Raw genomic sequence first — 24,780 nt, forward strand, 5'->3', positions numbered from 1 at the left:
CGGGAGGGGGCCGTTGCTGCCGCGGCGATGTTCGCTGCTGCCCGCCAGTCAGCCGCGCGCCACCCGACACGAGTGTTGTACGAGCAGCGCGCGACACCATCTCCGCCCGCACGCAGGTAAGTTTTGCACGCGACCTTCATGTTATTTACCTCCATCATTACACTCTTTGTTTAGCTAGAAAGCGCTGCGCTCCGCCGTTTCGAATATAACAGTTGGGTACCAAGAGACGGCCGTTGATATGCACCGACATGATCTTCTCCGATATCGTCCATCCAGCAAAGACCATCTGATCTAGCCGCTCGGTGTATGGCGAATGAGAATCCCTAAATACTTGCCGGTCAACGCTTCTGCGGCTTTATCAGTGTTACATATTTATTATTTGTCGGCGTACGGTGAGGTCAGCAAGCGCGCGCGGCGATGTGCGCCTTATCGCGAGAGCCATAGGGTCGCGGACTCACTTCGATGACAGCGCAAATGCGACCGACCTCGGGATCTGCTCCGTCTTTGCTTTGCTCTTGCGTCGATGTTATTTAGTAGGTATGGGTATATAAAGATACGGACATGCTTGCGCATCTCGTTTATTTACTAGATTTATCTTCGTAGGCCGCGTCCAACGTAATACCGGCAATTCCATACCGCGCATTTAATCAGAATTACTTGTTTTGCTTTAACGTATCTTTTTTCGCACTTTAGAACTCTTATTTTTTATATCAGAAATATAACAATGATAGTACAAGTAGCCAGTGATGTGGTAGTCGTGATTTACCTATATAAGCTGTTAATTCTTAGGCATGTCCAAGCTGGTTGTTACAATGACGTCGACGTCAACACCGCGTGACTTCAACAACCGACGTTCTTATTCTGAAACATAATACAACAAAGATCGCAAAATATAGTTTGAAAATTACGCTTACGAAACGAACGAACCACGGTGTAGAGTTGCCGAGGGATCCGGCACTCGTCCGGTGTTGTCTTCGCCAGCAAAGTGTTTTGCGTGTTATGAAATTGGCACACGCGATCCTCGCCCTTATGGAACATATGGCACGCCCTAAAATTGTTTGCCACGGTAATGGTACTTAGTATACCCTAGTCGCATCGTTGGAACTGCTCACGGCCTCGTTATATTCAATTTACGCTAAAATAGCACCTAAACGTGGTGTCGGTAGGCATAATACCGCGTGCTCGGGGGGCCGCACTAACAGTGTTTCAATGCCGTAGCAGGGTCGAGATCCCCGACGCACAAGAGAGTGAAAGTCGGGGGTGGGTGACGGTAGGGTGGTGGCGCTCCCCGCAGGAGTGGTCGACCCGGGACTTCCAAGGATTTGCTAAATCTGCTGCTTTCACGTTGAGGCCGTCGCAAAGTAAATTAACCATCCGAGTCGCTATGTATTAACGTAATATAAAACGTCTTTTTAACGTGTCCGTAAATTTTCGAATTTGAATTTAAATAACGAAAAACTGTTCATTCAAAATTCTGCTATCGAACATAGGATAATCGTGCATTTGAGAGCTCAAACGGCTAATTAGTACATCTCATAGGCGCTAGGTATGAGACGGTCAAAGGCATGTTTCATGTCAGCGCACAGACAAGTTCTCGTGATCATGCCAATGCCAGTTTCAGGTCCGCCCCTGACACACCTATTAAATTATCTTATTAATTCTTTGCTTGCACGAATTCAACAGATCAATAAAATGTTAACGGTTATTAGATCTTGGGATCTATATCATAGACTAGATTTCCGCCCGCGGCTTCGCCCGCGTTTGCAAAGGAAAACCCGCATAGTTCCCGTTCCCGTGGGATTTCCGGGATAAAAACTATCCTATGTGTTAATCCAAGTTACCCTCTATATGTGTGCTAAATTTCATTGTAATCGGTTCAGTAGTTTTTACGTGAAAGAGTAACAAACATCCATACATCCTTACAAACTTTCGCCTTTATAATATATATTAGATTTAGTACACGTAAGTAGGTACTAAATCAGTTTTGTTCTCATAAAGCCTTCTTTCATTTTTGTAGAGTAACGAATTCCGCGTTCAAGAGTTCTATAAGAACTATTCATAAGTTATTGTATACTATCAAAACAAAAATTATTCAAACACAAATCCGACAAGAATTTGCTTAAATTACTAATTAAAATTATCAATGAGAAATTGAGAACTAGACTTTTAGCTGTATAAAATATAAAAAAGTTAAAAGCTTAGCCTATAATGTCTAGAGAAAAGTAACTAGATTTATAAAACTTATACATCTGCAAATACAATAATTTATATTCCAAAGTACTAGGTATTCATTGATAAAATCTTAAACGTATTGATATTGGGGACTAGGAATCAAGTATATCCAACAATGAAAAATAATTCGGAAATCACTATTCGCTAAATGTAAATAAAAATTCGAATACGGCCGCGCATCCAACTTGCTCATTATTTATATTTGTGAGGCAAGCTATTAAACATAAAATCGACAGGAATTTTTGCCGCTATTACCATCTCGTGGGATTTTTTCCAGGCGGAAGATACGAAACCGAACAAGGACGTAACCGTCATTACGTAAATCGTCTCGCCAGGCGATAACTGAGAAAAACTGAAGCAGCGACAGAAAAGATTTTTCTAACTTTTAAAATATTATGTTTCTATGATAAACGATGGTTTGTAAAGTAATAGATGGGAGAGAAAAATGGAATATCATTCATCATTATTATTGTAAATTTTGTTTACTTACTAGATACTTACTAGTCTAATCAAAGAGAAAAATTCGCTAAAAAACTATATAATCAAAATCGTAGTTACGTTTCTTGTTCAGTCTAAATGTGGTCTGTGAATAGATGCTGTTAACTAGTCAGTTGGTTACTTTCATGAATGTGTATATAATTAATAATTACAATATTATTCTTATATTTATTTGTTTATAACGATTAATAGTTATTAATGTTCATTACATTTTATTACAATGTTTCCATAAAACAATTGAATAAAATTGTAATATTTATTATGCTTCTTTCTAAGTAAACCTAACACCTATTAATGTGATGTGGACAAAACGTTTAATGTTAATGGTTATTGTCATTTATGTATTATAATTAAATATCATACAATGTAGATGTAATATGATAAATTAAATCACGTATTCCATTAAAAATATTACAATGTTAGTACAATAAAGTCATACAAGATGAATCTTGATATTGTTTGAATTCACAGTAGATACAGTCCATACCTATCTAATCGGTCGATGGATAGCACTTAAAATGGCAAATATAGCGGCAACAGGGCCTACGTATGTTGATAATTGTCGCAAATAGTCACTGCTTCGTGGAAGCGATTCCTTGAATGTTGGCGTGATGCAACAACTGCTGGCTGAAAAGTTATGCACGAAGTCCGGACTATGAAATTACGTACAAAATTACGGTTGAAATAATAAACAGGTAGAAAAGCTTGAAATACAGTTCAGTAAATAGAATATTGCGAGTTTAATTCTAATTTTTTTAATAATACCTAAAACATAATATGATTGAAATTTAAGCTCCTAAATCTCAATTTTTATCATATTCAAATATTAAAATGTGGTTTCAAAATTAATTACATTTATATAGTAAACCGTTTTTTACATTACTGATATATTAATTAAGCTCAAAACATGCACAAAACACAATAATTACACATTCCTATCTCTTACATAACAATTGGGCGGTCGTTACATCTTTTTTCGTCCTTTATACAGGAGGTAAAAAGGGAATGCGTAATCTTAAATATGATTACTATCCGCTATACATAGTCACCTGTGTAATATGTTAGACGGTGGTTGAATAATTCACATATGCCCTGGTAACATCGCCATCGGACGCCGGCAGCTGCAATGCAGCTGTCGCCAGCTCTTTCTCGTTTTACTGCAAGCCACTGAATCCTACACTAGCTATATTATCTGCGGCACGTTCAATGTCCTCGATTTATCCTACTACATGTGGCATTGTCTTAATTTCCTACGATTAGACCGCGCGTTGTTTGTTAAAAGTTAAAACCAACACGACGTACAATTTTGTATTCTCATATTTTCTCAACGCTGTACAGTAGTGGTCTAGTACGATATTGGATATGCAACGAAGATTGAAACGTAAACGATTCGCAATACTTGTTGCTTGTTGCCGAGGTGTTGTGCACTTTGATATATTTACATATTGAATCTTGTGAACTAAATAACATTTCAGATGAAAATCTAGAGATCTGATGCAACTATATACGAGTATAGACAATTTATTATTATTATTTTCATGCTCTATACCTATTAATTAATATACAAAAAGGCATTTTACAGAAGAGAGAAGTGTTTTACTTCTAAAAATCGAATTAGCGTGACGCATTATATAATTTGCAACGGCAGCAACTGTGTGGGTTCCCTCCCTTGTCAGGTTCGTGCATTACGTTTGCAATTTTTTACGGTAACCCAAAGAATACACAATATATTATGATAATCGTTTCGTAAACTAAAATATTAACCCAATTTTAGCCTATTATAATATTTATGAGGTATTGAGCATTTCAGCGTCTCTTTGATACAATTACGTTACGAATGGAGAGTTATGATGAGGAAACAAAGTCCAATGTTTTATAATACTTTAAGTACAAACGTATCTCTAAATTTTATCTATTTGTTATGAATTATTTTGTTTATGAATGAATGTTAGAACGCGCGTTATATTGTAATTTCTAATGTCGATTAAAGCTATGGTTAATGCGCGTCAAGAAATAAGCTTCCTTGACTCATTAAAATTTTAAATGTATGTCTTGCTTGCTAATGTGACATCTGCTGTATCATTGTTAGCATGGATCTGTATGTGTCAGGCTACTGCGATTCATATATGGCAACCTTAGCAGGTGGTATTGCATCTATGTAGAACCAAAGCAAATAGCAATCTTGACAGATGCTATATGAATGCAATTTATACTTTGTCCTTATAACAAGCAATGTACAATAGAAAATTTCTTATTCTTATGCAAACTTCTCACGCATTATTTATCATACTAATGTCGAAATTTGATTCGTATGTGAATTGGAAGCTTCAAAAGCTTACAAACTTTTGGTGCGAGTTTTCGTAAGAGCTAAGCTACTTCGTCTCGACAAAACTAGGTACACCTAGCGTTTTCATGTTGTCTTTTCTTTTATAGAAAACTTTCTTTATTTACGAAATACCTAGTTATCTGAGAAGCGAAATTATTTTACTATAGTCTGGCCCCAAATACTGTTATAATAAAAAATAAAAAAAACATTTGAATTTGGAATCTGTCACTTATATGAAAACTTTTCAATGAGCTTTCTAATTTTCGCGCCAATCGGTGTTAAAGATTTTTGTGATATTTTAATAAAACAGGGTGATCAAGAGAATTAAATGGCAGTAATAGTATTTAACATAAAGTAGCCATGGAGCCTATTTTAACTTTTGTCGAATTTAGTCGAATATTTCTATGTACCTTGAGAGAAACCATGAAAACTCTTCTGTTATTGACAGAAAACGATCCAGCGGAACGTAGTATTTGTACGAAAACGGCGATCAAACCCGACAAAGGATTGAATTCCCAAAAAATTGTGTCCGTAAGCAAAATATTTTATCCCGGCGAATGTATATAGTTTTTAAAAAGATGACTTAGAATTTGCAGCCTGTATCAGACGCACTCTTTATTTAAAAATGAATAGGATGGTAAAATCAAAACAAGATTTCATGCGATACGCAGAGGGAGGTCACAGGAAAACTTAACTGTTAAGAAATGTTTTAAGAAACAGAATGACCGAGTTTATGCTCTAAGTTCTACAGAAGCTTCCCAATTAGTCAATGGCGTACAACGTGAACATTAGCCGCCTTCAGTTATGGTCTTGTGGCGGTACAACAACAATTAGGTAAGAATTATAGTAATAGAAGTATATTTTTTTTATTTCAATTGCGAACTGTAAAGCGAAATTCTTTTCGATGAACCTGCCTGTCACATTATATTTGGTAACTATACTACGTTATTTAATATTAAAACGTATTAATTTTTACATAAAATGTAGATGCATTAAAATACTACAACTAACCTCTACATAACAATCAAATAGTAATTAGTACTTGGTACAATATTTAAAATCAATTTATGTACAATTTATAGCTAGGTATACCTACTTACAAAAAATATAGGCAACTCCGTGTGTTATATTTTCGTTATATAAAAGCATAAACCAATAAGTTGTAATGGTCAGTTGGTATTTTCCACCTCAAAGGCTCATTCCACCAACAGTGAACGTGGCCCGATATAATACTAAATAGTTTTCATACAAGAGTCTTTACAGTGGAGAATGTTTTAAGGTCTTCTCTTTTAGAAACGTATGATGCACGTTTCTAAAAGAGAAGTAGATTGTAGTACATTTTAAGAGTCCTTTTAGAGCTTTTGAATTTGCAAGTGTTATTTTAAGCCAGGTTTTAATTATTCGAAATATTTTGTCCTCTATAATGGATCCGTCCTCTATAATGGAGACTTTGAAGTCTTTATCCTTTAAACACTCGACTTTATATGTCGTATGAATGTGTGTTTTTTAAATTCACCTGTGAAACTGCTGGGCGCTGGCATTAAATTCAAAAATTTACTATTGAGTAATAACTAACAACAATAAGCAATAGGATGCAATCCTTATCATATTTTTAATGGTGACTGGTGAGTAACATTTAAGAACGTTCTTGTCGTGGTTATATCGTAACAATATCACAATTATCTTGTACTTTATCGTCGCCACACATGTAAGATTAATCACGTCTTAATCTGTAAGAACTTACAGCGGCGTCATACACCACACATCGTAATAATCTTTAGGAATATTATCTGGTATATACTGAGTGCCCATAACACGAGATGCCACGTGAATCTTTGTATTGATTGAACTATTATCTATCACATATATATTTTCACATATTAAGAGTCTATTTACATAGCCTGAGGGTTGAAATGCACTTAGCAAACAAAAGGGTATTATGACGTAGTATTACTAAATGATAAGAAAGAATACTTGAAGCTTTCAAATGAACTCTAGAAGTCTATAAAAAGTAATAGAATTATTTTGCGAGGCTGGCATCAAATATGTTTATCGCGTTTGCTATATCCAATTCAAGGGGAAAAGTCTAGAAATGTCTTCTCTAATGCTGGGATAAATGTGAAATGTAGATAAAGGTCGAATTCTTCGCGTGTAGGCCGGATCGACCTCCCGTGTCATCCTCGGGGGCGGAGGGCGACGGGGGCTACCTTCCTGTTATCCTCCTACATATAGAAGAAAATGTTGTGTTGGAAATGCGATTACTTTTTAATGTAGAGTGCCTAAACAGAAATAACATGATTACTTTAAAATATTAAATGTAGAGTTTGTGGTAGAGAAGTAGAGTCATTTAAAATTGCTGTTATTTCGTTATAAAACAGTGTTGGGCAGACTAATGAAGACTATTTACACACGACTGATATTTTTTTTAGATATTTTGATAATTATGAGAGCTATATTAAAATTCAAGATTAAAATCGTCTTTTCCTTTCGTTGCTAACGTAATACAGTTAACAGTCTGCTCGTTTATATACTCGGACGTAAATTTGTCTTAAAACAATAGATATGGCATTCACGCATTCTCTTCGTGTTTCGGACAAATACTGTTGACTACAAGATGCCTAACGCTGTATTGCCACCGCCGCAAGTCAACCGAGATAACGTTATCAACGGATAGCCTTGCTCAGGGGATTCTGAAGCCACATAGGATAACCTATTACCGCTCACACGTACGCCTCTTTATTACAGCTTGTTTACTTACATCCCTTGTATACTGGGACGTACGACTCGCATGTTACTGGCAACATCCCAATTTGAATTTCATGTCAACAAACTCGAGCCAATGTACGTGAAAACTGCTTAAAGATACTTCTATAAACTGTTATTATTAAACACTCTTATAAGTTGATATCATTGAGCATTCGAGTCTGAAGCAACTGTACGTTCACTTTTTAATAAAAGCAGGATACTTTTATGTCGAATATAATAGCGTCGGTCGTCCCTATCTGCGTCACTGAAACGAAAAGAGGTCGGCTGTGTTCGCGCCAGCCATCGCCCGGCCAACAAAGAGCGGCATGCGGTGCCAGTGCTATATTCAACAACATAATCCATGTGCAGATACCTACAGATAGACGCTCGTGTGCTTTGTAGGCGGCACGTAATGTATGCGTGGTCGCTTTCGGTCGACACCAAATCCATATGTTGTATTGTCGTTTGTAGCGTGGACGGGCGACGCACTGTACAATATAGATACAGTGACCTCGCTGATCAAGCGCTGCAGCACCTAATGTGACCTACGTGTGACTATACATTTTTGTATATAGAGAATCTAGATGTCTTTCTAAATGAATAGAATCAATATTCTTGAATACTACTTAATGGTTTATATCGTTTCTACGTTTGCGGGTGCAGTTAATATAGCATGTATCTATCGATATTATTTAAATTGCAATGTACATATAAAAGAAGCATGTGAAGCATAATATGTATGTTGGATTTTTTATTATTTTTTTTGTACAGTATATTGTAACTTTGTAAGATTGTAAACTATTGAAAAACTATTTGCTTTGTACTTTCATGTTCAGATGTACCAAATACCATTCTAATATCACTATGAAGAAACAAGAGTTAGCCAACAGCCTTATGTTGTAGTTCGTGTTGCTGCGTTAACAGCATGTACTAAATAGATATTTGCTTGCAACTGTTATTTAGAGCAAACGCGTTAGAGGTGGCAAAGTGCTTGTGTGAGGTGACCGCGAGGCCACACACCACCTGACACGATAGCAGCTGGCGGCCGGCTGCTTGCGCTTGCACACATTGAAACTTGTTTTGAAACACTCCACTTTAATATGGCAGGCCACCGGCGCGGCGGTATAAAAATCTCACCAAGCTATAAGATCCTACGCTGTCATATACCATCAAAATCGGCAATGTTATACAGAATTTCACGCACTACAGTGACTTCGATAAGCACCTTTGATCTCTTGAAATGTTATGCCGGAGAACATTGTAAAGTGGCTGTCCTTTGCTACGTCCGCGATCGTATTTTTCCGATGTTACGAGTAAGCAACGCTCGGCAGTTGTTTACACGAGTAGCTGTCGGTATATAGCTATCAGTAGTATATAGATAGAGTATGTATAGACGGACGCGTAGGTAGCGGCAGCGGTCGCACTCGCCGCATGCTTGTAACAACCGACATCGTCGCACGAGGCACGACCCTGATAATTTGCTGCGCTTATGTTACTTCAACGGCTTCTTACGACACGATATAGTCCCTTTACCTAGCTACGCTACCTTTCAGCTGTCTCTTATACACGCAGGTATACTGCATAGATTTTTAGCCAATAATGCTCACATGAGGATCTTTTGTGTTACGCAATCTATTTAACATTACAAGAACATAAGACAATATATTTCGTGAAAATGTATTCTGCGGAAATACCTTACTTATTTATATATGAATAAAATATTTGTTAAAAATAGTTATTATATATTATGTAAATTGTTTATACCTATAGCTATATAGCTAATAATATACAACTATATGTAGTAGTAAGTGCTCTACTAATTACATATTTCACTAAGGAAAGAAGTGATTCTCTTAATTATATAGGTAGGTATGTAGGCGGAAAACAATAACAACTGAAGGATACTGCTGCATTGATTTCGTTGAATCATAAGTCACCGATCAAGCACGCCGCGTGACTGCGGTCATATAAAGTGTTGATCAGAATGCGTCCATGACATCCGAATGGGCGAACAGCACCTCTGATATCTGGTGCTTTGATAAGAGCCATTATCTCCGGGCGTGTTGCGCTCGGCTGTTGTGTTGGCTAGCTGGCGGCGGTGTCGGAGTTACTCGCAGTTGCCGTCAGCCGCACATGTTGCGGAACGTGCGGGTGCGGGGTGCGGGGTGCGCGGGACGGGAGACCCAGGGACGGCGTCAGCACACCGGCTCAGCGCGGCACGCACACACGCGCGCTGCCGACACGACGCCCGCGCCCGAGGAGCGTCATTGCGCCTTATCGTAGCCATCTTTAAATGAGCACGCTGCACGCCACCCGATCGACGGTTGGTATGAATTCCATTTAAGAACGCTGTTGCTATGATGGCCGTCGAACTGGACTCCTTTCATTGTTCGATCTCGACTGACGCGCGACTCACTGATTAGTAGCCACCGTCTTCAAGGTTACAATAATTACCAGTCGGACCGGTGACATCGTAAACGAGACTCCGTCTCAACACTATACAAACCTCACCCATATTTATGATAATTCGTCGTTATAAAGACCTTGGCAGACATCTATACATGCAACCCAATAGACTCATAATATAGGTAGCAAGAATTGGGAAAGCCTATGCTACGAAATTGTCTTAATAATGCGTCATAAATTCATAATAAGTACTGATATATTATGAATATAACATTGTCTTGTTTTATGTGTTTACTATGATACATATATTCAAGTGTCCAGTAAACTATCATGTACCTACAGACTCTTGGATGTTCTTGAACTACCATTTGCAGTGAGTATTGATCTCAATAGGGAGGCGTGGGTTGGCATCCCATCGCTAGTCTCCACAATGAGGACGGTTCAAACGGCGGTACCGTAAATACCAGGCTAGAGGCTGTCGGGCGGGCGATAAAGGGAAACTGCCTACGTAGCCGGCCCCTAGCGGGTGTTCGGCTCGGTTGGAAGCGGAGTGTTGTCGCGGCTATATATAGCTTGTGTTGGCGAAGCTGAGAACTGCGACCGCACCCGCCGCCGTCGCCGCCGCACCGCGCCGACGACACCGCCCGACGAAAGGTCAATTGGCGCGCAAATTATTTGCGTCGCAAAATCCGCAACGTCGCTGCAACACCGCCTCTACTGATAGCTAACATGTTATTACCAGATACCTCTGAATAATAATGTTCAAGCTATTTCCTGTTGTTCGCCTATACCGAGCGGATCGTTCATGTTTTATACTAAGTACGGTTATAAAAGGTGTAATCATTTGTATTGATAGGTAGTGGGTAAACCATCACACCTACTGACCTAATAATGAAACGTAGGAAGTTAAGACTCTTAAGTTAGATAATATAGGTAATCTTATAATAAGAATAATAAGTAATGGTTTTAATTTCAACAATGCACATTACCTACACAAGAAATTTTTCTGAATAATGCATACACAATAGTAACTGTGTATATGTTAGGCATGATATGTGCAGTTATATGCAGACGGATGGACTTATATTAAAGTATGAAGTACCCAAAGTGGTGACTGGTATGACAGGCCATGCCAGTTCTACTTATACGCGACTGTGGTTAGTCACGCTCGGAATGCCTGCGCCGACTCAACCTCCTACAAGAACAGTGAGCATGACGCCATCTCTTAAGCCACACATCTATAACACGAATACCTACATAGCAGTTGTTTATTTCGTGTTTCATCCCGACCCAACACCCTGCTTTTGCAGGAAAATACGCGATAGAGTAGCAATTTCTACATTACATTCTATATGTTGTAAGATGTGATCAACGTGCTAACAATATCTGCTGAGCATCTACTTATGTAGTTACTATTTAGTAATCTGTGATTCCATCGTTTATACACACTATTACATCATAAGTAATAAGGAAAAAAGCTTTTTCTCAGACGGAAAACCTACGTTACGTTCGCAATACGTCACACTTACTCATAGCAAAACCAAAGTCCAACCTTTATTATGAAAAATCTTTTACTCCATTGAAATGTTACATTTTTTAGGCCTAACCTTGCAGTTTTTAGAGGACGCAATTTTATGTTTTTGATGTGTAGGGGGGGTCAGTGAGTAGCTAAAACCAAGTTTGTGGGGTTGCCACCCTTGTCCCACGGCCGCCATCTTGAAAATAGCGGTTGAAATGGTTTTTACGATATATCTCTTAAACTATTTATCTGATAAAAAAAATTGTTAGCATTATTTGTTGCAAATTAAATTTTCTACAACTTTTGTCCAGTAACTTTTTGTCGTAGAACTATAAATAAAAAAGTTATAAGCGAAAACGTTCAGAAATTAGAGCTTTTTATATTTTTCAATAAAACTTTTTTTTATCATTTTACGAAGAAATGATATCAGACCATTTTTGTAGATTGTTTTTCGAGGAACAACTTTTATATACAACATTTTTTCATTACGTCAATAGCTAAGGTTTTACAGCGCTCTGAAGTGAGTACTATTTTTCAGTACTCCTAACTATACATATAATGGCTATTGGCTCTTTTCCCAGACTCCAGAACAATGGAAGCACACTGCAGAACATTTCAGCCCTGCTTTTCGACGTAAAAAAAACGCGCTTCCAGACTTCAAGTCAGTTCAGTCAATAATTAATTATTAATAATATTGCAAAATTAATTATTAATTATTAAAAATATTAAAAACAATTACTGATGACAAATTATTATTAGTACACACATAATATATGTATACTGTATAGTTATAGTTAAGAGTACTGAAAAATAGTACTCACTTCGGAGCGCTGTAAAATCTTAGCTATTTACTTAATGAAAAAATGTTGTATATAAAAGTTGTTCCTCGAAAAACAATCTACAATAATGGTCTGATATCATTTCTTCGTAAAATGATAAAAAAAAGTTTTATTGAAAAATATAAATATCTCTAATTTCTGAACATTTTCGCTTATAACTTTTTTATTTATAGTTCTACGACAAAAAGTTACTGAACCAAAGTTGTAGAGAATTTTATTTGCAACAAACAATGTTAACAATTTTTTTTATCAAATAAATAGATAAAGAGATATATCGTAAAAACCATTTCAACCGCTATTTTCAAGATGGCGGCCGTGGGACAAGGGTGGCGACCCCACAAACTTGGTGATAGCTTCACACTGAACCCCCCTACACATCAAAAAAATAAAATTGCGTCCTCTAAAAAATGCAACCCCAAATGTAACTTTTCAATGGAATATTTACCAAATATGATATATTATATGAGATGTACAACGTAATACTAGTAGATACGATACTAAGATAAGCTATTATAATACTCATAGCTCATAGGTAATAATTTATACGCAAAAATTTGACAAACCTAATCCGCCCACATGACAGAACTTGCATTTTTTAATTTTCTTCAATTTAAAAGTCCTATTAATTACAGTTATAATTCTTGAGAGCTATTTAATATGTATTGCTTGTAAAGTTAACAAATCCGTCATGTATGAAGATTTCCATATTAATACAATTAAGTGCTCATTAAGGTACTATTTGCGTGCCCTTTAAACCGTGCGAGCAATAATGCACAATATAATAATTAATTGCGGACATATCGTCGGCTCAGCTCATAAATACATACATTGCTCCTTTACATTATCCACATAACATAATTTGTCAATATATTAGACGTAGTGGATAATTTTAGTAGGTATCTGTGTTTATGAATGTTTTGTCATTTTACTTTAATTTACTAATAAATAATCATTTATAATAATTCTAATATCAACAGGTCTCAAATTCGGTTTCATTTATTTACACAAAATAGAGCTTTTTAAGAAATCTTTCACAATGATTAATTATTGTCGCTAACATATGTACTTAATGCAAATTGTGTTGAGTGTCACGATGTTTTTTATATATTGAATATTCTGTATAAAAATATAATATGGTTATAAAGTTTTTGTTGGGCCAAACACATCATAGCAGTAACTCAAGCACAGACCGGCCCCGGCCCTGGTGCGGTTGTACGAGCGACAAACAAATGAAAGCAAAAGTTTACTCGCGTCCTCTATAACTCCAAATGACTTGATATGCCCGATGTTCCGCGCAATGGGGGAGTCGAACTTGAAAGAGACGAGAGTGAAAGGAATGTTGGCTGTTATTTTATATTATAGTCAATATGATAACCGATAACGCTTTGGTGCAATATACATCTTAATTGACGTTGCGTGTTGTTTTTTGCTTCAGTTCATGCCGATTTTAAGGTTTACTTATAGACAATAACCATTATAATTTATAAAGTAACTATTCGGATTTGCAATGTTGAAGAAGAGCTATGAAATAAAACCAAGAAGGGATTTAGTCACTCATTACTTCATAAATTGAAATCCTAACTTTTATTTCAATACATTCTGCGTGTGGTCGTAAAGTCTACATAGCAGACACCCATTGCAAACGTTCACTTGCTGCTAAATGAGCCAACTATTTTTACATTCATTGTGACAAATAAACACGCGGTCATCACCCGCAACGGGCGCGCTGGTATGCCGCGTATGGTATAGGTAGGTAGAAGTCCGTGGTTACCGACATCCCTGCATCCCCAGCGCCGGCTGTGCCGCTATAAATACACAGCAGGTGTGGTGGACGAGCGCGGGCGAGGGGCGCGCGGGGCATCCGCCTCAGCAGCGCTCCAAACTGCTCGCAGCGGCCAACGGACCTTAGCGACGCCATATCGATTGCGAGGGCTCCCCCTGCGACGCGCCGCCGCTCCATTGTGCTCCGGTTGAGATGCCTTCTCCGGCCGTTTCCTGTCGAGTTGTCTGCATGGTCGTTCCTCCCGCGGCCCGCGCGCCGCACCCCGCGCCCCGACCTCTTCGTCGTCCCATCAGGACGTCCGCCAGCTGCTTCAAATGAGTGCTTCACACGACTCGTTCTCGATATAAGTACCTCACCCTGCCACTTGCATGCGTTGCAATCATAATAGGTACCTTATGTATTATGATTGCCGTTTTAAAAGCGAGGGCTAAACTTTTAGTCGATTACTATAGATACTACAAGACTGTTAAAGAGAAACGTGATAAGGTTATACGGATATCTTTGGGTCAATTCCAGGAAATCGACCCTATAAATTTTCGTTATATTTATACCACTCTTACTTACTAAACTGTAAATTTTCAATAAAAAAATCTTACCGAGGTTGATACCTATATCGTTTTCGTAATTAGTAATTACCTTTTTGCAGACTCTGTAACGAGATAAACTTAATTAAATTATGTGACTAAGGTTTAATAAGGAATAGAATAAGTATTACGTTTCTGTACTTTATCGGACCTAAGTATCGGACAGTAGACTAAAAAAATAAGCTACAAAAAAAAAGTTTTTGTTAAACTTCGTAACAATAACCCTATGGCCTACAGAGAAGGTTGTTTTGAAATAAATTTGAACTAATCTATAAAGTATATAGTGGCACCGCAGTATAAATAAGCTGGATAACTACCTTGTTTATAAACAAAAAAAAAGTAATTATTAGATGATTAATGTGAACTTTACGTAAACCAGAGTATTATGCTTGTAAACAGTCCGTATCCATTTCTCAGTACTTAAAAAGTGCAAAAAATGTTTCATTAGATACACAAAATATCTTTTTCGACTTTAGGTACAGTATAATTATATAGGTAGGTATAATGCAAAAGGTTCCTCTAAGTCTAACGCATAGATGAGATAAAAGACTTTCACGTGTGCTATCGTTTGCAAAAACGATAAGTATATAAGTATTAAGTACATACAGGGTGTCCCAAAAAGTAGTGATGAACGGAAGCTGGGAGATAGAGGACCTAGAGGGCCCCCATGTATGTTATGCGATTTTTCGTATTTTCGGAATTATGACATTTTTTTCAATTTTTCATCTATCGCTGAGTACGATGAGATCACTTAAAAAAATAATTTCATATTCATAAAGTAAGTGGGTAGGTAATTAAACAAGAGCTTATAACGCAAACGGCAAATATTCTTAGGCAGTAAATGCTTTTTTTTCGTATAAACCATAATAAAGCTCAAGATATAGTTAGGAATTAATTAAAATTTAATAGCAGCTACATCGAATTTTAAACAAAATTATTTACCAACACAAACAAATATATAACCATTTAGTATAGCAGTTTTTTGTAAGTGTTGCTTATCAGAGTCCTATCACACGTTTCGTGAATAATATATCGAATACTTGCTTTCCTTTTTTTTCTTTCCTCTAAATAGATAATATAAATATAAGTAATAGTTTATCAATAATCATGTTGCGCGCTTACATTATTTTTAACACTTTCTTTTTATACAAAGACATACATTAAATATATTTTTAATATTAATTCATTAGTAAAATTAGTAGCTGCATGTGTTTGATTTTGGTTCATAGTAAATATGTTTATTCCTCCATTCATTTTTAATCGATACTGTATAGAATAAACTTTCAACTTAAATGTCATTTCTTGTACTGTTTAATCGTGGGTGGTTCTATCATTATAATACATATTATTATGTTCTCTTACGATCACGTGTGAACGGATGGACCGATTTCGATAATTCTTTTTTTTTTAATAATCCTTGAAGTACGAGAATGGTTCTTATGGAGAGAAAACGTAAACGTGTACCACGGGCGAAGCCGGGGCGGACTGCTAGTAAATTATAATTATTATTTTATTAAATTTATGATATGACCATAGAGATCTATTATGTTCTTCCTTTAGTTTTTGTGATCTGTGGGTATGACTTACAAACTTTTTGTTTAAAAATGTCTAAAGTATTCATTCAGCGACATATGTTTGATAGGTAATGTCTTAGCACACCCCGGACACTCCATACAAAATGATCGTTTTGACAGTCACACTGTAGAGACTGCAAATGTGTGTGTTAACGCTTTATGGTTGGCACATTTGTGACTAGCGTAAAAAAAAATTCGCGTTTTTCTGATGAAATACATCCGTAAACAGCACAATATCTAACCATTTTCTACGAAAAACGATAATCACAAATCCAAAATAATAAAATTACTTTAAGTCAATTTGATTAATGTTGTCAATCTTCGTTGCGTATCGTCCTTGCAGAAAAATATGGCCCATTTTATGTCTGATCGCGCGGGGGTGAGGTAAGTTTAATTTTGGCGGGAGGCGGAGAGTGTCCGTTCTGTAGCGTTTAGCTACTATTATGTATTCTGTGGTCTTAGGGTAATGTTTGCAATTTTTTTCAAATTACTTTCCAGGTAAATTAATTATTATCATTATAATATTCTTAAATATATTTAATTTTTATAATATTCTTAAAGATTATAATGATATATATATATATCATTATAATCTTAAGTAGTGTAGAGAATATCGTTTTCACATAATGGTATTCTTTATTGAAAACCAAATTGTTTTACGCAATGATTGTTTTTATAATTTACGTGTTAATGACCCGGGCTTATGTCATAACATTGCCAATGTCACGGTAACATTTGCAATGTATCATAAATTCATAACCTCGATACAACTAGCATAGGCGCGATTTTAACTGCTTGCCGGCTCGTGGTATTAATACGCTAATCAGACCGAGTGGATGTCGCTCGTCGCACTGGTTTCCCTAACCTCGCCCAGTATTACGGAGGATGAAAAACGTTGAAGCATCATGTCGAGTGACGGACCCTCCGCACCCGTCCCGCACCCACGCGCCCTCGGGGCCGACCGCCAGCCGCCACCGGCGCTTGCCGGTCGCCTGCCTGCCGGTCGCCTCATTCTGCCGGCGACGGCCTCGCGCTCCGTACACTGTCGCTGCAGCGTAGCGCTCCTCCCGCGCTGCACCGCCCCGCGACCCCTCGCCTCTCCCGCGCGCCCCGGTCTCACGTCTCGGAACGTTTAACCGACTTCGACCATTGTTTTGTTGCAGCGGAGTATGCTACAACAGATGTCCTTGCTGCCGAGCGCGCAAGCTGGCGAGGTCGCGACTCTCGTGCGCTCCCTAGAAGGCCGAATGTTAGGTGATGCCTCATCAGAGGCCTCTTCGGACACCGCTGAAGACATTGAACTGCCGGATTGTAAAATAAAGAGGAATTATAGCTGCACTAAATGCAAATTTTATACGCAAAACCCACGCGCGTATCTCTTGCATTCGCGGGACGTTCACTTTGAAAGAATTAAGATTTACGAATGTCCGTATTGTATTTATGCTTCACGTCATAATCAAAAATTGATAAGACACGTAAAAATGGTTCACGAAATGACTTCTCATATGAAATCGGAATCTGATATAAACAACTCTGTATCTCCTGAGAAACCGGAGCCAAAAGTCGAAAACATGGAAGATTTACTCGAAGAGATAGAGGAAATAGATGACATACAAATAGATGTCGAGGACTGCAACGATGAATCAGTCGATCGCAACCATTACGTTGAAGAACATAACATGGCTAGTAATACCAAGAAGGAATCAAAAACAAACAACAAATTCTATACGTGCCAAAAATGTAGTTACGTTACACATATAAAAACAAGATATACTAAACATGTTAAATATCATTCTTTGCCAATGATAAAGTGTACTGTGTGTGATTTCCGAACTCCTTATAAGTGGAACTTAGACCGTCACATGAAGAACCACGGTGGCGGCGGAAGCTTCCACTGCACGGTGTGCAACTTCACAACCGATATCAGACAAAGTATGACTGTTCACGAGATAAATCATCACTCGCCACATGCGGGAATAGCGAGGTCAAACTGCCGCCGCAATCGGGTGGGCGGTAGTGACCTGACTACCGGAGCGGATGATATAGACGAGGATTCGCTGATTATGAAGGAGGAAGAGAGTTGCGACTCGCAGTCGTCGCCGTGTGCGTCGGTAAGTGTCGGATTTAATGCAGAAGCCCGTTCCGTGAGGCCGCAGCGGCGGTGACGTCACACACTGTTATCAACGCAGTACTGTAGCTGTGGTGTGATTACGCTGCTGGGCTCCGCTCGGCTCTCGCGCACTCTTGCATCATGCTTTCGTGTGTGCATGTTGTCTCCGCTTGTGTGACATGCATGAATCGATGTTTTTTTATCGTAGACCAACCCCTCCTAATCGGATAATTTGTGTTATGGCTTTTTTTACATTTTACTTTAAGCGTAACTTTTCAATGATAAGTAATTAATCATTATTATGTTAGTATTGATTGCAAAGATAAAGGAATACCTATAATGAACAGTTTCATTTAATTTGTTGTACTCGTATTATCACTGCCGCATTAAATACATACCAATATTACTTAAATATGATAAAAAATCAGCTGATTGACGTTTATTTCTTTAAGAAATTCATATTAGTAATGAGGAATTGATATTTAATGTAGTATGAAATATTGTAATTTATTAATTTAATAGTATTGATAATTGTATCACAGTTTATATTATAAGCAGTCGATAAAATATAATACATATAATTAGATAAACATTTGGTTAGAAAAAAGTCGTTACAATCAGAGCATGCGTAAAAAATTGTTTATTTATTTTTACCTAGTAGAAATAAAACCGTTTATGATATATTTTTATAAAAACTGAAGTATTAGTTTTTTATAAAAACTGAAGTATTAGTTTTTTAAATTTTGATTGTCCCGGCTTATTTTGTACAGTTAAGTACTTACTGTACACAATACTAAGCACATTTTTTTTTAATCGAACAAACGATTTTAGTTTTCTATACCTACTTATGAGTACTTATTATTTTTATGTTTTTATTTTAATGATCTTATTTGATACCTATATTATTATTTGCATAGATTTTATCCATACTAAGTAAAAAAAAAACATTTTATTTAAGTATTCTATTTCAGTATCTACATTTATAACCATTACGATTCTAAAGAAAACCGTATGATATCTAAAGATTTTTTAAAACATCTTTTATTATATTGATGAACTAAAATAAATATTACCTACTTATTTTAGTTTTATTAATTGTTTATAATTGGTTTAATATTTAACTATTATATTGGAATGATTATTAAACACGCTTATTTAAATTTAAATTTTCTCTCTTTACAGGACATGGGTTTACAATATATAGGAAAAGAAATGATCAATTGCAATAGTGATTCAAATGAAGGCACGACATCAGACATTTTAAAAGAAAACATGCAGCTGCCCCAACATTCCCCAACCCAAACAACTTCTGACGAAACCAAAAAACAAAGCAAGAAGATCCCCAGACCTATACCGCAGCTTATACCTCTGAATGCTTCCACACCTAACAACAAGTCTCAAACAGGTGAACCACCTGCAAAGAAGTTTAAAGAATCAGTAAGTCCAGAGGCCATAGAAAATAACAGTAAAGATAATTCAGGAATTGATATAACCTTAACTCCTGTTAATAGCTTGCCAGGCAAAGAAGCTACCAGCCGTAAAAAGAATGAGTCGTTTTTTGACAAATTGAAAGAACGACTTTTAACGGAAACAGGAGAAAAAGGTTCACTAATATGTAAAAATTGCGGATTTGAAAGCAAATGCCTATCTGAACATTCTGTCCATGAAAAAACTTGCACAGTACAGTCAAATAGGTCTTCAAGTAATACTTTACTTCAAAGCCTGAGTTCTACACGTTGCCAGAATTGTAGACATAGATGTAAGTCTAGCGCAGATTTAATCAATCATTTAAAAACGTGTGGAAGTGTTAAAGGGGGCGACGAGAAAAATCTAGAAGCGCATAATCAGGATAGTAATGAAGCCGCTTCATCCTCTATTGAGAAAGAAGTTGAACCCCATCCAATGGAAAATGTCGTATTTGTTTGGAATAATATTGATACTGACACAAATAAATTCGATACGCCTCTTGGCATTAATATCAATGATGATTGTACACTCCCAGAAAATAAACATCTTGACCCTGATCTTATCGATGATAATGAAACTATGAATTTATCACCTAGCCAAGCAGTTGGTAAGAAAGTTTTTAAGTGTCCACACTGTATGTTTTGGGCAGCCACTGCCTCAAGATTTCACGTTCATATAGTTGCACATCTAAATAGGAAACCTTTCGAATGTTCCTTATGCAAATATAAATCAAACTGGCGATGGGATATAACCAAACATATAAAATTAAAATCAGCTAGGGATCCAGACCACGCTGAAGCTAAAGTACTCATGACTGATGAAACAGGAAGACGTAATTATAGCAAATATAATAAATTTTTAGCAATGCCCGTTCTTAATGATAAAGGAGAAAATGAATTTCATTACGTCGATCCGCATACGCCTATGGATACTACCTTAGACGAAGATACACTACAAGATATCAGTGATAACATGAATTCTCCATATGAAATGCAACCACTTAATTTACAAACACAGCAAAATCAATATAGATATGATTCTGATAACTTAAATGCAAGTCTAAAGAAACCTAAAAAAACTATTTGGAAGTGTAAAAAATGCAATTACAAGTGAGTAAGAATTATTTTATTTTTTTAATTTTTAGCAGACCATTAACTGAATTGGGACTTATATTATAACGAAGAAAGATTAATTATTTGTTGTTTTCGACACAGAGTATTCGATCAATTTAATTTTTTTTTTTAATATAAAATAGTAAGCCACGTGTTTAGTATTAAGCAAGTACATATCTCTGAAAACTCAAAAAATATATTTTAATTTCAGAGATTCGTCAAAAGAAGCCTTACTGGAACATGTGCGCGAACATTCTAGACCCGAAGATAGTGCTGGAGATATAAAGTCCCAACAAAAGAAAGCGGAAATTGCCATAGACCCAGCAGACTTGGCCTACAGATGTGGGCATTGCAATCAACTATCTAATTGGAAACACGTCATACAAGTGAGTAGATCATTCTTAAATTTTTTTTTCCCGATGAATATAATATGTTTTCATCGTATTCATTGGCAACTAATAAACAAATATTGACTATTGTACGTTCCAAAAAAAGTTCTCATAAGTCATCGAGCCCGTAAAAAAGAAGAAATAGGTAAAACCGCTGAAAAACATTACGAAACCAATGCAAACACTCGATTTGTTCAGAAAATACTTAATGCATTTTTCATCTCGTTAGCGCTTGGAAGCTTTTAATTATTTTCAATTATTTCATTCGTGTGCTTTACAAAATTGGAATCGTGATCAAGTAAACATATTAAAATGTAAATACATATTGTGATAATATATTAGTAATTTATTCATTATCATTTTCAGAGACACTGCCGTTTGAAACACGATGGGATTATCAACGTCATTACTACATTGAAACCGAAACCGGACCCTAACGCTGCGGCTAACGAAATCAGCAGTGACAAATGCTCAAAGTGCCCCTTTACAACTACCGACAAAAACTTGCTTGCGGCACATTTACAACATCATCAACCATCGCCTCAATCGATATTTAAATGCTATTTTTGTCCTTATTTCGTAAAAGATGAACAAGAACTCATACAACATTTGGTATTGCACGGTGTGAATGACCCTGAAGAATATATTTCAAAGGCCTTAGGAAGTAAATCTCCACTACCTGATCCATTGAACTCTCAGTTAAATTTTAATATTTCATCGACTGCTAAAAGGCACAAATGTTCCGAATGTCCATATGAAACTAATAGTAAATCTCAATTTATGTATCACGAACAATTCCACCGATACCCAACAGATACTGCATACAAATGTACTGAATGTAATTACAGTGTTTCCAAGAGACATTTACTCCATCAACATTTACGAGTTCATGGAATAGTCTCTAAAAAAGGTGAATCGGATATAGAGCTTGAGACAATGTCTTCTAGTTCAATTCATAACGAAGCAGAACAATCTAATGAAACTGACGACATCCCTTATGTCTGGGTATCAGCCAAAGACGAATTTCACAAAATGTATAAGTGTCGTTACTGTTCGTACGTCAATGCTCAAAAGTGTAAAATACCAAATCACGAACAAATTCATTTCATTATTTTCGAAAACAGCGATATTACCGTATATAAGTGTTTGGAATGTAAATTTACCTGTGATAATAAAACTAGATTAGCTGAACATTCTAAATCTCATGGAGAAATATATGGTCGTATTTATTGTCCAGTTGATATCGATATATCAGATGAAGAACAGATAGCTAAATTACGCAAGGTGCTTGAAAAGGAAAAAAGCAATAATCCAGATGATGTTCTACGTGACGATGCAGTCACTGGGGAAAATAAAGAAATTAAAACGATGTACTTCTGTCAAAAATGTCCCGCTAGATATTTTTCAGATAATGAACTCCGTATTCACGATAAGTTCCATGATTCAACGTTTCCGTATAAATGCAAGACGTGTGAATTTTCTGTACCTCAAGAAAGTGAACTTGAAGTTCATAACATTGTACACACGGATGAATATAATACCAAATCCAAAATGCTCAAATTTATGCATAAGTTGCACCCAGCCCATAAGGAACCTCGTATTCAATTTCTACATTGTCAAGTTTCATCAGAAGGCACATGGGTAGTCTCAAATCCTAGTAAAAACTTTGAGTACCCAGAAAGTACAAAAAAATCTGGAGAAAACAAACACACTCCAAAACAATACTTCTGTAAGGAATGCCCAGCTAAATTCTTTAAAACTTCTGCATTAAACTACCACGTGAGTTTACACGGAGGAGAAGGGGACCATAAATGTAAAAAGTGTAGTTATACAGTAAAAAATATTGGGAACCTCGCAAAACATGAACTCTTACACGAAAATGAAGGTAAAACTGCATGTGACTATGAATCTGGCGATGATATGGATTACAAAAATATACCATTGTCCGGAACAGACTTATTCCAACGAAAAACTGAGGCCCAGAAACGAGTGCTTACGGATAAAGATAAATTAGTTAAACCAAATGATCACTTCCCACCTGTATTGCAAGCCGACCCACAATTTGGATATTTAATGCATGGTAATCCAGAATTTATCTATCCAACATATCTGAAAAATGGGAGACAAAAAGAAAAAAGGTACAAGTGCCACAAATGTCCTTCAGCATTCGAAAAGCGTGAACAATACAAAATTCACTTATCACTGCATGGTTCAAAACAACGATATAAATGTGAGTTATGTGATTATTCGGTAAAATATTATGCAAATTATGTACAACACATGCGAAAACATCAAATGAACGATGAAGCACAGGCGGAAAGAAAAAAAGGTTCAAGTGGATCGACGGAAACCGAAAGCGACGTCCTGGAGGGAAAACAAGATAACAAAGAAGAAAACATCAAATTAGCTATCAAAACTATGCCAAAAAGGCCAAAAAGTGATTTTCAACAATTTTCAATTAGTGATCAACAAACACTTCGTTTACTGCAGCGAAAACGTTCTATTAACAGTAGTGAGATAATTGCTAATGATCCATCACCCACAAAAGATCGAAAAATACATATGTGTTTATTGTGTCCTTACACTAATCAACGGCAAGATGCTCTCCATAATCATTACAAAAGACACGACGAAACAGAAATTTATAGTGGGGGGAATAATAAATGTTCGTTTTGTGATTTGGTTGTAATACAATCACATTTCCTCAGAGAACATTTGAAAACTCATTTTCATTATATGAAGAATTTGGTAGCAGAAAGCTATATTGCTAACGAAGATGTAAGCTTCACTATAAACAAATTAGATGTAGAAGATGAAGATCAGACCGAAATAAAAATTGATTTACACCAGAAAAGAATGCCATGTAATGGGGAAAAAACTTTTGTCAAAATTCAAACCGGTGAACTGATGGGAGAATCATAATGTGTATTATTATAAATTTTATATGACAGTGTAGAATTATATAAAATGTTAATTTGTTTTTAGTATGTATAATACTAGTAATATCACTTATCTTATAATATCTATTAATCTCAAAAAGTGATATTTATGTCGATTTATACTATTCGCCAAAGTGTAGCTTGCCATCTTAGGAAATAGAATAGACAAAATATGAGACAGACTATATTTTAAAGTTTCAACGGGGAGGCTCCCTAAATTTTATGTAAATTTGCATTAATATTCTCTTCTTTTGATT

At 36.4% G+C, this 24,780-nt stretch overlaps 1 protein-coding gene across 2 annotated transcripts; it reads left to right on the forward strand.

Moving 5' to 3' along the window:
• LOC149490676 (uncharacterized) lies at window positions 1-24,725 on the forward strand. 2 transcript variants are annotated; one of them, XM_089707469.1, is made up of 5 exons: window positions 1-116; window positions 17,670-18,617; window positions 19,799-21,192; window positions 21,407-21,581; window positions 21,951-24,725. In XM_089707469.1, the coding sequence occupies exons 2-5, from the start codon at window positions 17,676-17,678 to the stop codon at window positions 24,504-24,506; spliced, it is 5,067 nt and encodes a 1,688-aa protein (XP_089563595.1). In that variant the 5' UTR covers window positions 1-116; window positions 17,670-17,675; the 3' UTR covers window positions 24,507-24,725. The 2 variants fall into 2 exon arrangements, with proteins under 2 accessions (XP_089563595.1, XP_089563590.1); XM_089707464.1 differs by lacking the exon at window positions 1-116 and adding an exon at window positions 16,552-16,574.
• Window positions 24,726-24,780: the final 55 nt, after the last annotated feature.

The sequence above is a fragment of the Colias philodice genome, chromosome 2 (assembly GCF_061535455.1).
Source record: "Colias philodice isolate Cphi_HAF_F1 chromosome 2, ilColPhil1 Martin Lab GWU primary, whole genome shotgun sequence".
In the NCBI taxonomy this organism is placed as follows: Eukaryota; Metazoa; Arthropoda; class Insecta; order Lepidoptera; family Pieridae; genus Colias; species Colias philodice.

Bases quoted from the DNA above. Each gene is read 5' to 3' on its own strand.
- LOC149490676 (XM_089707469.1), top strand. From the start codon at position 17,676: ATGCTACAACAGATGTCCTTGCTGCCGAGCGCGCAAGCTGGCGAGGTC. The intron at 21,193-21,406 runs GTGAGTAAGAAT...TTTTAATTTCAG, and splicing joins TGTAAAAAATGCAATTACAA to AGATTCGTCAAAAGAAGCCT. The intron at 21,582-21,950 runs GTGAGTAGATCA...TATCATTTTCAG, and splicing joins ATTGGAAACACGTCATACAA to AGACACTGCCGTTTGAAACA.